At 28.7% G+C, this 18,405-nt stretch overlaps 1 protein-coding gene across 4 annotated transcripts in view; it reads right to left on the bottom strand.

Annotated features, from left to right (window-relative positions):
- Positions 1–450: 450 nt before the first annotated feature.
- LOC117171443 (A disintegrin and metalloproteinase with thrombospondin motifs 9) overlaps positions 451–18,405 on the bottom strand; it is a 263,326-nt gene continuing 245,371 nt past the window's right edge. For all 4 annotated transcript variants that reach the window (XM_033358776.1, XM_033358777.1, XM_033358775.1 and 1 more), the window contains 10 exons: positions 17,056–17,217; positions 16,840–16,986; positions 16,604–16,735; positions 14,957–15,022; positions 14,620–14,811; positions 6,764–6,952; positions 6,325–6,650; positions 5,825–5,961; positions 5,522–5,715; positions 451–2,254 (listed from right to left, as the gene is read on the bottom strand). In XM_033358776.1, coding sequence (XP_033214667.1) covers positions 2,165–2,254; positions 5,522–5,715; positions 5,825–5,961; positions 6,325–6,650; positions 6,764–6,952; positions 14,620–14,811; positions 14,957–15,022; positions 16,604–16,735; positions 16,840–16,986; positions 17,056–17,217 — 1,635 coding nt within the window. In that variant the 3' untranslated portion in view covers positions 451–2,164. The remainder of the gene's footprint in view (positions 2,255–5,521; positions 5,716–5,824; positions 5,962–6,324; positions 6,651–6,763; positions 6,953–14,619; positions 14,812–14,956; positions 15,023–16,603; positions 16,736–16,839; positions 16,987–17,055; positions 17,218–18,405) is intronic.

Genomic DNA, 18,405 nt, shown 5'->3' with positions numbered 1-18,405 from the left:
GTTTTTGATAAATATTTGTTTTTAGTATTCTATAATTGTTTTATACTTTACAAAATAATCGTAAAAACACTTTTATGCAAAAATTAAAATACATGTTTAAAATTGTACCTACTCTTCCTAGTTCCATTTTTCGGCACCATGTGGCGAAATGGCAGACCATCATTCCCAATACCTTGAAAAAATTTTAACTAATTAAAATTTTTTAAAAATGTTTTTTATACCTACTTTTAAAAAAAGTTGTAGCTTGTACATTTTTTATTGTTGTTTACTACTAAATACTTCACCGACAAAAAATTCGTCAGTATTTTTTAGTTTATGGGTAAAATTAACTATTTTAATTATTAAAAAAAAATAAGAAGGATGAATAAAAAGAGACCCTTTTTTAGATATGAAAATTATTTCTATTTATTTGAAATTGTTCTTACTAGAGAAAGAAACGCATGCAATATTAAAATTATATACTGACGCTTATAAAGCAACTATCGTCTAACAGATTGTTAATTAAAATTTAAAAAAAATTAATCTTCAATTTTCATTCGGAAGAAATGCCATCTTACATAACATTTGATTTAATTTTTTAAAACATTTTTACAGATTTAATATCAATTTGTACTCAATCAACATTTTTCAAAAATCTGCTACTCGATCATTCAGAGTTCAAACATTCAGTCATAAGATTTCTAAGGCGAGATACTATATACTGAATATATAGTTGCATACATCGATACTAAACTATAATTAACTAACATTAAAGTCTATTAATTGCGTTCCAAAAGTCCGCGACAAAAATATGGCAGTATACTTTTAATTTACATAAAATTCATTCCTTAAAAAAAGAGTCTTGTTTACAGATTCCAAATCAACAGAAAATTTGGATAAGTAGGATGATTGAGAGTAAGAAATATTTATTCGAGATAAATATTTTATTTGAAGCAAATATAGAAAATGTTCCTAAACAAGTCGAATAATTTATTGATACAAAAATATTCCTAGAGTGATCTATGCGTCACAAACAACATTTTATTGAGAAAAACTTACTCAAATAAATATGTCCTTACTCTGACAAGTTATTCGAATTTTTAAACATTTCTTGCTTAAATTAAATTTCTCTTCGTGGTGTCATCATAGAACACTAAATACTTTTTCCGCGTTTTCTGACACTTTTTATTAATCGGTAAGATATCATTTTAAGTCCGCCAGAAGCGTAAATGACTAGTACAGACGCATCCTTGTAAAGAATTCCTTAACTCGAAATTTAAATTACAAGTACTCATGGCAATAAAGATTCGGTAAGAATCGACCTCATTTAAGATATGTGTGGCACTTAATATACTATTACAACCTATAATTAAAAACGCAAATTGCATAAATAGAATAAGTAGAAACTAGTAGTAAATAAAGGAACAATAATAAAAGTTCGAATGGCAGAAAAAAATACGTAATATGTATAATTAATTTCATAAATACGAGTTAGATGCGCTTATTTTGTATACGACTAACATATATCTATATTTTTAGAAGAGAGCGTAAAACATAAACCATAGTTTTTCGGTAAGTCAGTTGGCATGCAAGCACGACTCTGGGCTTTAATTAATCTCGAAAATGCAACGAGAAAAAATTCGATAGGCTAAAAGAAAAAGATCGCTATTTTTGCGACGTCATGGGCGCATTTAAAATTTTATGAAATATTGAAGTACATTTTTTACGAATATTAAAAATAGATGGTAATAACTTTACGTCTCGACTTTATATAGAATTTATATTAATATATAAAACTTTCTGTAAAAAAGGTCTTTATACACTTAAAGAAAGAGCATTTGTCTGCAACTCACGCTTATTTCTGAAACTGGTATACATTTACTCATTTGACAAGCACACACTCTCACGCAGTTCATTTTTTTCATTATTTTCCTTTTTTTGGTGAGACTTATGGCACGAATACATTTCGCCGTAAGGACGTGCTGCAGCCTGGTACTCGAGCTTCTAGTTTTTCGTAAAATGTATAGGTTCATCTAGGCAATTCACACACTCTGATGATGAACCGAATGAACCAAAGAACCTCAAGGTGAGGATTCTTGAAGATCTCGTTTAGTATACCAACGAGGTTTCTCACTCTTCAATCGAACAAGAGCAAAGATTCAAATTTTTAAGGCAAATTTCAGCTCTAGGGTGGCAGAATGTCCAGCTTCAAGCCAGCCATTGGGGTGCAGAACCCACAGTACCCTCCACATTTACCCGAAATCATCTGGTCGTTCTAAAAAAAATTATTTCAAATTTGAATAAATTAAATTTATGTACCATATTGGCCGCTCAAAACTCAGAAAAAATTCCCGGTAATGTCCTGATCATCAAATTCAAAAACTTTAAAACTAAAGAATTTATAATTCGAAGTATTTAACAAGGAATACCCAAATTAACAAACGCTCCGCGAATTCAAAACAATTCTAAATTTGAAGCATTCGAAACTAAAAATTAAAAATTGAACAATTTAAAACTCAGCAGTTCAATGTTATACAAATCTTAAACTTTCAAAATTAGACGACTTCCAAATGAAAAAATTTAAAATGGTAAAATTTCAAAGTAAAAAAAGACTTCAATTTTCATTCTATACAATTAAGCGATTCAACTGGTCTCATTTATGAATTATTCAATTTTTTACGTTTTCAATTTAATTATCTAACTAGTATGGCACAGTTTAATTTTCAGCCAGAAATTTTCTAATACTTAAAAAAAATTGTACCACTTGAAGAACTATTCATTTGAAATTATCGAATTCTTGAAATTTAAATCTAACTTAATTGGATTTTGAGCACATTGCATTTATAATTATTCCAGTAGTATTCAAAGATTTTATTATTTAAATTGCACAATTTAAAAAGGTTTTGATTTAAAAGAAAATCTGTAGAATTGCACAATCTAGAAATTTTTCTAATTTTACCAATATGTACTTCCAATTCACATTTTTTAAAATAATTTTGAAAGAATGAATTTCAATTTATTCAATTTCACAAGCTACTTATTTAAAACTTTTTAACTTATAAATTCACAAACTGAAAATATTAAATTTTTAGTGTCTTGCATTGAAAATTATTGAACTAGGAAGGACGTCAAATGGGAATTATATAATATTATTTAAACTTTACCATTATTCATTTTGATCATTCTGAAATAATATCATATAATAATTAAAGTGTTACAAGGTTTTCATATTTAATTCTCCAACTTCGAACGATTCAAATTAAAAACATGTTGCTATTTTCAATCTTAAATTATTCAGCACTTAAAATTCAACGTTTTTATCACTATTCAATATTTAATACTTCCAACCTATAATTGCGCAACTGTTGAGGCTTTCCATTGAAAATAAAGCAGAATCATAAAAGTTTCATTTCAAAAACTTCAAAATTCAATTTATTTTGAATGTTGATGATGGCTTCAAATTAAAAATTGCTCCACTGTTAAGACTTTAAAGTGATTTAAACTGCGCTAATTTTAGTATTTGAATTCGAAATTACAGAATTTACAAGGATATAAATTACGAAAATTTTTCGTAATACTTTAAATTAAAAATAAATTTATAGAATTTAGAAGGGTTGAAATTTTAATTTTTTAATTTCAAACACAGTATAGCTTTTGAAATTACAGTGGTGCGCAAAAGTTTTGGGCCACATTGTTTTTCTGATCTATTCCTTCAAAGGCGAACCCGAGTAAACATCCATTGATGCAGGAATTATGTATACTATTTGTACCAAACATTAAGGTAGGTAACAAGTTTTGAAAAAAAATTCCATTTTTTTTTTCGAATATATTCCATATTGACGTGTGCAAAAGTATTGGGCCACTATGTTCAGATATCTTTAGAAGCAATTGCTATGGTAACCACTTCGATTCCTTGCGTTTGTCAATTGTTTAACCTATCAGATCAACTCATTCTGAAGTCAAAATGCCGAGACATACGACCCATGAGATTCGGGCAGCTGTGTTAAATCTTTCTGAACAAGGGAAAACTTGTCGTGAAACTGCTGCCTCATTGAAAATTGGTAAGAGTACTGTAAATAGATTAATTGAGAAATTCAGTACTACCCAGAGTCTGCTGGACCTCCCACTATCTGGTAGATCACGGAAAACGACAATTCGTGTTGACAAGATCATCAAACGCAAATCAACAATTGATGTCAAGAAGACAGCATCTGAAATTGCCAATGAACTCCGCGATGAAAACCTTGCAAACGTGAGTAGGAGCACTGTGGCTCGTCGTTTGAACGATATGGGCCTGTTCGGGCGCGTTGCTGTTAAGAAACCCTTGATCAGCAAGAAGAATCAGAAGGCCCGATTGGATTTTGCGAAGAAATACCAACACTGGACTCCGGAGCAGTGGGCTATAGTACTTTTTTCTGAAGAATCGAAGTTCAGTTTATTCGGAAGTGATGGTAAGCAGTATGTTCGACGTCCGAAAAATACCAGATACGATTCTCGGTATCAAATTCCAACAGTCAAACACGGAGGTGGATCAGTCATTGTTTGCGGCGCTATGTCTTCGCGAGGAGTAGGTCCACTGCACAAGATTGAAGGCATCATGGACAAAGTTATGTATCGAGATATTGTGGCAGAAAAAATGTTACCATATTCTAGAAGAAAAATGCCCAAAAATTGGATTTTCCAGCAAGATAACGATCCGAAACATAAGTCGAAGCTGGTTCAGGAATTTTTGAAAGGGTGAAAAGTGAAGCTTCTGGATCATCCAGCTCAATCTCCAAACCTAAACCCGATTGAAAATTTGTGGGACACACTCGGAAAACATGTTGGAACGAAGAAACATTCGAACAAGGATGACTTATGGCGAACTCTTCAGGAAGAATGAGAAAAAATACCGAAAGACTACGTTAAACGCTTATTTAATTCAATGCCTCGACGATGTGCTGCTGTAATTGCTGCTAAGGGTATGGCTACAAAGTATTAGTCAATAAGCAACGGAATAATAACTTTCTTGTTGATTTTATGAACGTTAACTATTTTATGAACCTATGGGATAAATGTGGCCCATTATTTTTGAACACTGTCGTTACAAACAATGTGAATGAAATTGTCAACAAAACTTCATTAAAAATATGTAAATGTTGTAGTTTTGTAGTTCAATAAAATACTGAAATTTTGTATATATTCAATTTTTCTCAACTGCTTTTATTCACCAGATATAGTCAAAAATGTGTTTGGCCCAAAACTTTTGCGCACCACTGTATCTATCTATTTAATCGAGTTTCGAACGTAAAATTAATCAATTTTGAACTTCTTGAATTAAATAGTTACAAATCAAGACTTAAACATTAAAATTGTACAATTAAAGCCCTGAAGATGAAAAGAATTTTTCAGTCAGTCGTTGAATGTGAAATTATTTCGTATGATATAGCCAGCGACATTTAAGATAATTGGATAAGTTTTTCTACTCAAACTAATAATTGAACATTCAAAAAGTTTTGAAACTAAATTTTGTACGTAAGCGTGGAAGTAAAACTGTACTTACTACCCTGTTGATCTTGAGAAAAGCTCTTGATTTTTGAGTAGTCCAAGAAACTTGAGGAGAGAGTTTAAAGAAAGTTCCACTCAAATTAATGCTGAATCGACCTTGAGGGCAATTAGCTAAACTGTAACAATCACCAGCTTTGCCAAATTCCACCCGTTTCGAACCTTCGTTCCACGAAAATGTATAATCGTCAGCTGTGAATATAAAATTAATGTTTAAATAGATTTTCAAAGGTCTTTAAATTTCCAAGAATTATTCAACATTACTATTCAATAATTCTAAATTGAGATATAATTCTTTTACCAATAATATATTGCGTATTTGGATCTATTCGAATTCTCTTAAACTTTGTGATTCCAGAAATGGTTCCTGGATCAGTGACACAATGACAGCTGTCATTCCTCTGCCCGTTAAAGGGACACGTTTTTGGATTGTGTAGTCTGAAAATATTACACCTTGTTAATTTACCAATTATTTTTAATTGCTTCGAATTCTATTTCACTTATTATTTTCGATCAGGGTTGCTACAAAACCTGAAAGACCTGGAAGTCATGGCATTTTTAAAAAGTAACTCAAGTTTTAGTATGTTACGGAAAATGTCTAATTTCCGAATCCATACGAATTGATTTTTCTACCAATAAAATTATATATGAATTTTTTGAAATTGGATTTAATTTGCCGGATTTTTTTTTTAAACAGATCTAGAATTTTTTCAAAAGTAGGCCTGGGAACCCTGGAAAAATCGATGGAATTTTGAAACCAGCAACTGTATCAACCGTGTCGATTTATTTTTTCAATCTCACCTTTTATCATAAATTTCAGCAAAGTTTTCTTTTTCACCAGCAGGCAAGGTCAGATATTCTTTAGGCTCCCTGCTACCCATTCCATGGCAATAAATAGACATATTTCTTCCCCCAATTACAAGAGTATATTCTCCATCTCTCGTAGATTTTAATCTTCTTTGAATCTCTAAACACGAAGATGGACCACAGCGACGTTGATTACACTTTCTTTTTCGCTGAGGTTTTAATTCAGCAGGACAATTGTACCGGGGCACCTTTTTTCCAGTTTTATTGTGACAGAATAGTCTTCGGACTTGTCTACCTTTTCTTCCACAGGCATGGCTGCACTGTAAATATTTTAATAGTTTGATTTGAGTCTCAGAAATCAAGCGCGAGTAGTAATTTGATTTACACTGCAAGTTAAAATAATCGTTTTGCTGAAACTAATATAATTTCGAACCTTTTTCCAGTTTCCAGTAGTCCAATAATGCTCATTAATGCACTCGCTGATTTTACAAGGTTGCTGCTCCGGTGGCTTATCAACGGTTGGACATCCTTCAATCGGGTTTGGATCGAGCAATCCAAAGGAATTGACTCGATGACAGGTAACATTTCGACGTTGAACTCCTTCTCCACAGCCAGCCGAACACTTTAAAAAAATCCAGCATGTACAAAATAGGAAGCCCGGTTCAGAAGTTAAATTTGAGGTAAAAAAGGGAATTATTTATTTCATTTTCACTTTTCATCTTTTTGTTTTATAATTTAAAAATCAAGATAACCAAATGGTAATTCATAGAAACTTAATTTAAAAAGAAATAGGCATTAGTTAAAGTAAATAAAATATATATTTTAGCAAGTGAACAATAATATATATTTAGAATAAAATAACTTGTCAGAATAACTTGTTACATTCATCTTATATTTATCAGTCATTAAAAATGATTTTTCATATTGAATTTCAAGTTAAAATCACGGCTCCAGTATTTAATTTTGGCAATTATATTCCCACGTTTCATGGTACTAAAAATAGTTGAGAATACTATTTGCATGTCTGTAGAAAATAATTTTTATACTTATTATACTTTTAAATTGGTTCAATTAAATCCAGAAAAATGTATCCAAATTTAAGACTCCATTCTGAAATCCCCGTAACAATTTGTAATATCAGAGCCTAAAATGCTTTCAATTTCGGAGAAAACACCTTTGACGAGGATTTAAATTGAAACGCTATAAATTCCTAGCATTTCAAATAAAAACATTGCATTTTCAACAAAATAGATGAATTTTCAACAGTCGAGTTGAATTTCCAATCAACGAAGATTTTTCAGTTAAATTTTGTAACCAAACAGTTGTATTTTCTACAACAAAAGAGAATCAAAATACCGAAAGAAATTAATTTCCAAAACAAAAGGAACACTTTTGAATAAAAAAGTTGAATTTTCAAGCCAAATGAATGCATTTTCAACAAAAAAGTTACTTTTCAATCATCCGTTAAATTTATAACAAAATGCATCAATTTTCAAGCAAATGTTTGAATTTCCATAACACTTTCAAACCAAAAAGACAAATTTACAAACAAGAGAGTTAAATTAAAAGAAAAGTAATTTCCAACGAAATAGTTGAATTTTCTATAAAAAAAAAATTAAATTTGGAACGAAACAGTTTAGTTTTCAATCAAAGAGGTGAATTTTAAACTAAAATTATGAATCCTCAACCAAAAAACTGAATTTTCAACAAAGCAATTTAACTTTTAACCAAGCAGTTAAATTTTCAACCAGAAAATTCGAATAGTTCGCAAAAAATCTGAACCCTCTAGAGATTTTTTTACCAAGAGATACATTTTCGGACCAAAAACAACACTTTCTAACAAAATAGTTGTATTTTTGAGAAAATACACAAATTTTTAATAAAAATAAATAAATTCTCAACGAAAAATACAATAGTTGTTATTATATCAACAAAAAAGATGAACTTTCAACAAAATAGCTGAATCCTCAAACATAAAAAAAAAAATTTTTACCCATAACTGACCATTAAAACTTTCTTAATAGTTGACATAAAAAAAACACAAACTAACTTCAGAGTAACTGAAATTTAAGTTCCAATCTACTGAAAAAATCGTAACTAAGTACGTTACAAGTTACTTTTTAAAAATATTAATGAAGTTACCCTAAAATTCACAAATAAAGTATTACATGGTAATTTTTGTGTTTTTAAAAATTATCAAAAAATTATGCAGGACAATTCAGGAAATTCTACTGATAAAAATATATTTAAACCCAGTTAAAAAAGATAAAACATTGAAAGATAAACAATACAATTTAAAGATTATATATTTTTTATTTCTACATAAGCAACGACGGGTTTAACACTAGGGAGGCCCAAAAAACTAAAGTTTGAATTTCGTTTGACATGATGGCTCTTTTGGCGAGGTTCACAAAAAAGAACATTTAAATTTTTTCGATCTGACAATGTTGAGGGGCTCATTTCCTTAAATTTCTCATTAAAAATATATGGGGAAGACATCCATTTTTACGAAAACGAGACTGAAAGGCTTAAATTTAAAAAAAGAAGTGCAAATTACATATAATTTTTAAAATTTCTTCCCCCAATGTGAAGTATGCGTTGATTAAAAATTTTAAGACCCCCCCCCCCAACCCATTCTAGCATGCTCAAAACCTACCCTATAAGAGAGAACCTATTAATACACTTTTAATGGGCAAATAAAATAGTTTTCTGTATTTTTTATTAATTATTTATTGCTTAAACCATTCTTACTTCTTTAAAAAAATAGACAATAAGAAAAATCAAGATAGCCGATTCAATCTTCTATTAATTGTTTAAACAACTTTTTATTGCTAAAATGTTTGAATAATTTCCATTTGCCTGAATAATTGTTTTCGACAAAATATCCCACATTCAAATTTTTTCTTAGTGACATGAACTAATTATAAGCATAAAAAATCAACACAATTAATTTAGTTCATTTTTAATTGTTTAAATATTTACTTATTGTTGATAAGTAACTTTTGACTGGAAGAAGACAGAAAAGTGTAGTTTTTCAACCAATTTTATTAGACACTCTTATGTTTACACTTATAATTATTTATCTATAGTTGTTTAAGCCATTTTCACTTGTTTAAAAACCTTTTTCGAGAAAACAGATACAATTTTCACTTTTTCTGAATGATATGAACTAATTAGTTAATTGTGATTTTCTATTAGAATTAAATAGTTCAAGTTACTCGGAGGTGTAATTTAAAAAAAAGTGTGAATATGAAAGGATCTAACTGCAAAATTATGCTTTTCAAAACTTTACATTTCAACTATAAAAAAATATTTAAACAATTAAAAATTGGTTAATTTTTCTCAGAGAAGGCGTACATGTTTTTACATTTTGTTGGAACAAGTATTTTAATAAATTAAAATTGTTTAAACAATTATAACAAGTGGTAAAATATCAGGCATATCAAAATTCTGTCCAGTGTGTTCAAAAATTTGATAAAGACTACAATTTTCTCCCTTATTCCAGTCAAAAGTTATATTTAAACACTAAAAAGTTGTTTAGACAATTAACAACACATTTATTCGATCGTTCTGATTTTCTATACTGCCTAAATGTTTGATCTTTTTCGTGAGGGTACCGCGCACTTGATATAAAATTAAAAAAGAATATTGTTGAAACAAATAAATTTTTTTCAACATTTAATAATTAATGAATACACCGCACTTTTTAATTTGACTATTATAAATGATCTTTGATAAAAAAATGCACAAAAGTAATATTTATAACCAATATTTTGCAAAATACTTGATCCTCGTTTAGTGGTTAGTTTTTGGGGCGTGTTGAAAGGTGTTGGGGTGTCAAATAAAAAATAAGTGCTTACGTCAAATTTGGAAAAGTGATATAAAAAAACGCATGTTATTTGCAATAGTTTTATTGAAATCTACCCCTTCCAGTCTAATATTCGTAAAAATGGGTATTTTCCCCATATATTATCTCAAACAAACTTAGAACTGTTTTTTGCCTCTTTTTATTGAAATTTTTTTAAAACTGATATTTTCTTAATCTTTGTGAAATTGTTGAAATGTTTAAAATCTTGTAAATCTTCGAAATCTGTGAAATCCTTGTGAAATTTTTTTAAATCTGAAATTTTCGAAAACTTTTTAATCTTTTAAATCTTTGTGAAAGTTTTTGAAATATTTGAAACTTGTGATATCTTTGAAATCTTTGAGAAACCTTTCTGAAATTTTTGAAAAGTTCGAAAACTATAGAATCTTTATGGAATCATTGAAATATTTTGAAATCTAAATTCCTGTAAATCTTTTAGAAAGTTTTGAAATCTTTAAAAAAAAATTATAACCTGGTGTACACTTAAAATTCGAGTCGACACACCCCTCGTTAAGCTAGAAAGAAATAATGTTTAAAAAACTATTTGAGAAGGCCGCGGTTACATGAATAGCGGGACCTGGAAAAGGAGCAATATTTGTACGAAAATAAATAGCCGTATTTTTTCGGTATGTATAGAAGTTCCTATTTGAAAATCATGCCTTTCTTCTTTTATTTCCTTAGACTTGGTTGAAATATGTGCACATATTAATATCGATCAATGTGGAAAACTCTTAGACGTTCAAAACAATGTCTTATTTCAGTTAACCCTTAAACTGCCAAAACGCCACGATCGGTATACTGCTCTTCGAAGGCCAATAACTGAGACTGTTCGACACTACGAAAAATTGAGATATATATATATATATATATATTTTCTTTGCTTAAGATCTCCTCTTTCCGATGATACTAAGGAAATTACTCAAAAAATGTATTTATTATTCCAAAATGCAGTTTAAACAAAAAAAAAACACGTCATTTTTCGTGCCTATTTTTTTTGTGATCCATTTTTCAAAGTTTTTCGAGTCTGTAATTGTTCTGGGACCCCACTAATCGGTGGAATAAAATCTAAACTTTGAGAATCCATGGTTCGAAGATCGATTATTCGTTTAAGTATTTTCAAAATGGCGTCTTAATGGCAAAATTTTTGTGAAAACATTCATGAATTTTTTTACAATAAACGATGCTCTTTTCGAAAAAATTTTCAAGAGTAAAAAGTTCTTGTAATTAACCAAGGAATATGCTTGAATTTTGCTCAAAACGCTTCTGAAAAATTTAGGCATATACCTTGGCTAATTACAAGAACTTTTTCCTCTTGAAAAATCACGTGTTTTTTTCGTTTAAACTGCATTTTGGAATAATAGATACATTTTTTGAGGAATTTCATTATTACCATCGGAAAGAGGAGATCTTAAGCAAAGAAAAAATATATATATCTCAATTTTTCGTAGTGTCGAACAGTCTTAGTTATTGGCCTTCGAAGAGCAGTGTACCGGTCGTGGCGTTTTGGCAGTTTAAGGGTTAAACAGGAGTTTAAAATAACAGAAAACTGCATATTTAACAAATTTGCTGTATTTACATATTTGGGTCCTTACACTTATCTAATTCTTTTTCTAGTTTTTCCTATCAACACAATGTCCTCCGTTACAGGAAAAAATTATCTACACATTTATAACATTCCAAATTATTGATAAGAATTTTCGTATTTTCGTATTTTCGTATTTTAGAGAATTGTTTAGTTTTAAGAGGGGAAAAAGGTGACGGGCTCTGATAACTGAGAAAGTATTTCAGACCGAAGGATCCGATAGTATGTTTCGAAAACTCAACTTTGTTTTCAATTTCATTATCGGTATAAGATTTTCTGACAACTTAAATCCAATATTTAGAAAATAATAAAAATAAATATTGCATGAGAGATTTAACTTTTCAAATTCTTTATTCGGTAGGTATTCACTTGTCCGAAATCGTTTTACAAATAGACGTTTGGTGGCGTTTATAAGAATTCTTTGTCATTTAAATTTGCTTCTACTTTTAAATGCGCGAGAGAAAATAGAAAAGTAGGCAATTTTAAAATAAATATATACACCATTTCTATGGTTACAGATGTTTATAACCTCGTTTTGATTTCGATTTAAATTTAATAATGTGAATTATCATTCAGTAATAAAAAATGCTAAGTTTATGATTTCTCAAAGATACCACAGTTTTCAAATATTTCGGAAAGGTTTTAATGATTTTCCAAAGATATCAAATATTTCGCAAAGACTGGGGATAGATTTGAAAGATTTTACAAAGATATCAATGATTTTTCAATAATTTCAATAATTTCAAAAATATTACTAAATATTCCAAAAAATCTTCAAAACATTCAAAGGTTTCTTCGCACATGATTCCAAAGATTTCAGAAAAATTTCAATGATTTCCCAAAGATTTAAATGATTTCACAAATATTACTAAATATTTCAAATATTTCTTAAAGATTTCACAAGGATTCGAATTATTTTCAAAAGCTAAAAAAAATGTCGCAAAGATTTTGCATAGATTTAAAAGATTTCATCAAGACTTAAATTATTTTCAAAAGATTTGACAAAGATTTCAATCATTTTTACAAATATTACCAAACATTTCCAAAATATTTCAAATATTTCGCAAAGATTTCAATAATTTCAAAATATTTTACAAATATTTCGAAGATTTCCAGATTTCAGAAAGAACTCAATGATTTTCCAAAGATTTAGTATATTTCGCAAAGATTTCAAGAATTTCCAAAATATACCAAGTAATTCAAAAATATTTAACATACATTTCAAGGATTTTGCAAAGATTTAACCAATTTCGCAAATATAATCAAATATTTTAAAAACATTTTTAATCTTTACAAAGATTTCAATGATTTTCGAAAGATTTCAAATGTTTTTAAAAATATTTAGATAGTTTGAAAAGATTTGACAAAGGCTTCAATGATTTCCCAGATATTTCAACAATTTAAAAAATAGACCAAATATTTCAAGGACATTTGCAATATTTTATAAAGATTCCAATGATTTCCCAAATATTTTAAAAAATTTACAAAGGTTTACAGTATTTTGTAAAGATTTCGGATAGATTTAAAATATTTCAATGATTTTATAAAGATTTCAATTATTTTAATAATATGAACAAATATTTATAAAACATTTGAAAGATTTCAAAAAGATTTTCAAAGATTTAACAAACATTGTTATAAATTACTCAAAGACATCACGAAGATTTGAAAGGATTCGCAAACATTTTTGTCAAATATAAAAGATTTCACAGACTTTAATGATTTTTAAAAATATTTCAACAGTTAAATTTTTTCAATATTTTAAAAGATTTTAATTATTTCTCAAAGATTTAAAATATTGCATAAAGATTTTGGATAGATTAAAAAGATTTCGTAAAGATTTCAGTGATTTCCCAGAGATTTAAATCATTCTAAAAATATTAGCAAATATTTATAAACTATTAAAGATATTTTGAAAATATTTCAGATAGATTAATAATATTTCACATTAACATAAATTATTTCCTAAAGATTTCAGGTGCATTTTTGGAGAAATTAAAACGATCTGATGAATTTAATCATTCGATTTGAGAGGGGGGAACATCAATAGTTGGCCCCTCCCTGGACGATTCCTGGTGATTTTCTAAATAGTAATATTCTAATATTGTTAAAAGTTATGTGACAATACAATCTACGAAGTAAAAGTATAAGCCTTTTTTAGAACAAGATTATTGTTTCTTTTGTCCACAAACTCTTCTTCTTCGTCTTGGTAAAAGAAGATTAAATAATTATCACAAAACGCCACCTAACGTCAATTTGATTCACAGTTCTATCAAAAATTCGCAAACAGAAACCCATCTATCAACTGTTTCGAAGGCGTCTAGTAATCTAGTGATTTTTTCTTAATAATGAATTTGAGGAAAAATGAAATTTCGGACAACTGAATACCTACCTTTAATTTTATCTTCTAGGAATCAGGTTTATATTAAGTATCTAGAGTGAAAACCTTCCATAGCCCTCCCTTCAATGGCCCTACCGAGAATGACGCTGCGCCACAGGTAGGTTGTCACTCAGACATGCACAAACAAAAGCGAAACGGGCTATAATGAGTTAGTTCCCACCCACCGCCAGCCCCAAAATCAGCGCTATAGAAGAGTTTCACTGTATTTACCATATCTTTTAAACTGAACACCTCAACAAGTGTTAAATTTTGAAAACATCTTGATAGATTCTAATTTTGTTTTCATTTTATGTTCTCAAATAAGGCGATTCCCATAAGCAATTCCTTCTGGACCATTTCCTGAACCTTCTCTAATTTCCGTCGGTCAAAATTTGCAGCAATTGCAATTGGTAACCGTAATTTTACGTGAGAGTTTTGTATTGGTGGTTTTTGATAACTCACTGCGCTCCAATTGGAAGTTCGCCATCGGTGGAAGGAGTTGTGCACTGAGGGCCCGCAGGTTGACTTCTCGCATTTCCGCACGTGCCGGGGTCTTTGTCTTATCGAGCACTCTTTGTCTGGCAAAATAGTTCCCCTTGAACTTTGACATCGAACTTGACGATACTGATAACCCTCGCCGCATTCTACGTCGCACTGTTTAAAAATATTTAATCAATTAATTTTGTATCCTTAGGATTCGGAATTAAGTTTTATATTATGAAAATTTAATTTTATCAATTTAAAATAAGATTTTTCAAAAATAAGGCTTTCATCTGAAATATTCAAAAGTTAAATTTACCTGGCTCCAATCTCCTGTATTCCAAACAGGGCAAGGTTGAATATTGCATGGAATCCTTTTTGGCACCTAATTGCAATTAAAAGCGGATTAATTAACTTTTCGAGAAGCTCTTACAGTTCAATTTTCTTAAACTATCTAAAGGTTAGAGTCCTTTCTAGAAACAGAGTGTCTACTCAAATTCTGCAAAAAAATCTCTGAAAAATGCAGGTTTTTTCAGGTCTAATTTTTATGGCACGGAGTCATTCCAATATTTAGCATTTTTTTAAACAATCGACTCATAATATTTGCAGTTTCGTGAGTTTATTATACATTAGGTTTTTTTCAGTTCCTAAGGATCCAATCATTATATTTTATTCCGAAAGCTTTGACAAATTATATTAAAAAATATTTTTAAATATGTCAACACGATCTAATAAATAAATAATTAAATAATACAAAAAAAATAATTAATAATTTCTTGAATTGACATCTAAAGTCCATAAATTTAAATAATGATTTAAACAAATTTTTATTTTATCTTCTTATACTTAAAATTTAGTTCATACTCAGGTCAAATTAATGTAGTTATATTAAATTCAATTAAAACCGTTTCAAATTCCTTACTTTTGAAGGAAAAATATTGCATTTTCAAAAAAGATAAATATTCAATAAAAATCAATAATCTTTAAATAGAATAATTACATTTTCAACCAAAAAGATTATCAACCAAGAAGATTAATTTTTAACAAAAAAATGGAATAATTAAATGGTTAGTTAAAAGAACTAATGTTCAATCAAAAATATGACTGCTTAACTGATATTATAGAATATTCAATTAGAAAGGGTATATTTTCAGTCGGAAAAGAATTAATCTTCAACCAAAACAAATTTTCAACATAATAGTTCAAGTTCAAACTGGAATAATTAAATTTACGGAACAAAAATTAATATTCAGGCACAGAAAAACCGAATTTTCAACGAAATAGCTCATTTTTACACCAAAGAGTTAAATTCTCACTAAAAAAATTAATTTTTAACACAAGAGTTTAACTTTCAACCCAGTAATTAAATTTGCATTCGTATAGAGATCAATTTTGAACATAAAATGTAGTAGTTGAGCATTTACGCAAAAAATATTGTGAAAGGTGAATTGTTGCCCAGTTTTTTTTTCGTAGTCTCGGATTCACTTTTCACCTGCAAAGTAAGCAAAAAAATCGGCGACAGACAACAACCTAACCCCCCTGTAAGAAAGATTTTTGAATCGAAAGAGAGAAAAAATTGCTAACAAACTCTTGAATTTCGAACAAACAAAAAAAAATTCATTTTTAACCAAGAAGATTAATTTTCTACGAAAAACAAAGAATCCTTAACATAATATATAAATTTTCAACCACAAAAAGAATAGATAAATTTCCAGTTAAAAAAATAATTTCAATAGAAAAAAAAGGAATTTTCAACAAAATAGTTAAACATAGTAATACAAAACTACTTTTGCAAATAGAGAATCATTGTTATTTAATTAAATATTGCAATTTAAAAAAATTCCCTGAATTTCCAGTTTTTTCCCGGTTTATAAAAATTCATTAACAATTTCAAGTTTTCTAGGTAGGGTAGACACCCTAAGAAATGTTGAATAAAAGATTAACATTTTTATTTTTCCATACTCACCACATCTGCACCTTCTGAGTGCCATTTGAAAACTCTTCGGGGTGAAATTCGATTGGTATTTACATCATTTTCCTGCTGTGATGGTTCATCCAGCGGCGAATTTAATGTAGAAGTGACAGATGGCAAAGTTTGCTGAAATTTAGTAAAATTATTGTGAATTAAGAACTTTCTAAACAAAATGACCTTTAACAGACATTTTCCAAAATTATAATTATTACTCTGTATTGAATACTGACCATTGTAGGGCAAAGAGTTAGCATACATCCAGATGTGTCAGTCGGTTGTTTTGTAGAATCACAATTCGTTTTGTTCGTAATTAAATCCTTACCATCTCGACAGGTGACTTCTCTTCTACGCGTTCCATCACCACACGTAACTGAACACTAAAATTAAATTAAAAAGGATATTTTCTCTTCCAGAACGATTTCCAGCAATTATCTGGAGAAACTTACCAGACTCCATTCTCCTGAATGCCACTGATAACATGGACCAGCGTCACAAATTTCGGTAAAAGCAGTTGGAGACCCACTGCAATAATTTGCGTGAACAACACGATTTTCCACCTGACACCAGTAGGGTCTTTGTCTTTTTCCAATTCCGCAAGTGACTGAACACTAAAAAATCAATTTTTAATACAAAATAAAAATTTCGAATAACTATTTATTTTTAAGTTTATTTATTTTCAAGTTGATATAAATATAATTTTTCTAAGATTCTTGGACAACTTTAATAAGACTTTTGAAGTTTTCAGTTATTTTAAGCCAAAATTTCAACAACAAAAAAGTTAATTTTCAACCAAAGTATATGAATTCTGAACGAAGAATGTAACAAACATATAATTCATATTTTGAGCGAGAAAGATTTTAATTTTAAATAAAAACAGTCGAATTCATAGAAAGAGGAATTTTGAACAAAAGAGTTGAATCTTCAACAAAGAAGATTAATTTTTACCAGCTGTATTTTTAAACAAGAAATATTAAACTGTTTTTAAAACAGTTCAATTTTGTAACACGAAAATATAAAATTTAACGAAATATATGAATTTCCTACCAAAAGGTTGAGTTTTCAATAAAATACGCCGTCAACCGTATAGATGAATTTTCAATGGATATAATGAGTTTCCGTCTTGAAAAATAAAGATTTTTTATTAAAAACAAAAAGAGGTGAATTCATAAAAAGACGAATTTTCAACAAAATAGTTGAATTCTTAATCAAAACAGGTTCCTTTTCAAACCAAAAGGACTCATTTTCTACAAAATAGTAGAAATTTCAATCAAAAAAGATTTTTGAACCAAGAAGGAAAAAAATTCACCCAAGTAATAATAGGGACTATTACTCTAAGATGTTTGAGAAAACTCAAAGAAATTTTGAAAGATTTCAGATGTGTCGAAAAAGTATATTTTTTTCATTTTACAGGATTTTCCAAAATGTTAGGAAAATTTAGAGCCAGTTTAAAAGATATTTTAAACTTTTAAAAGTTTGGAAAAAATAAACAAATATTTTTGATAAATTTTAGGAAATCTTTCAAAACTTTAAAAATGTTTGCAATCTATTAAAAAGTTTCTTAATTTCTTAATATTATTTAAAACAACTCGAACCATTCTAAAATTTTTTTAAATTGCTTAAAAATTAAATAAATTGTCCTTAAATCTTCCAAATTTTTGAAATTTTTAGAAATCTGTTGAAACGTTTTGATACCTATCTTTTTAAATTTCCTTTAAAAATTGATTTTTCAAAATTAAATTTTTAATAAAAAGTTTTTATTAAAATTTAATTATGTATTATTATTTAATTTATTATGA

Source organism: Belonocnema kinseyi, chromosome 4 (assembly GCF_010883055.1).
Source record: "Belonocnema kinseyi isolate 2016_QV_RU_SX_M_011 chromosome 4, B_treatae_v1, whole genome shotgun sequence".
NCBI classification, from domain to species: domain Eukaryota; kingdom Metazoa; phylum Arthropoda; class Insecta; order Hymenoptera; family Cynipidae; genus Belonocnema; species Belonocnema kinseyi.
Note: the sequence above shows the minus strand (reverse complement) of the source record. Positions and strands in the feature narration are given on the sequence as shown.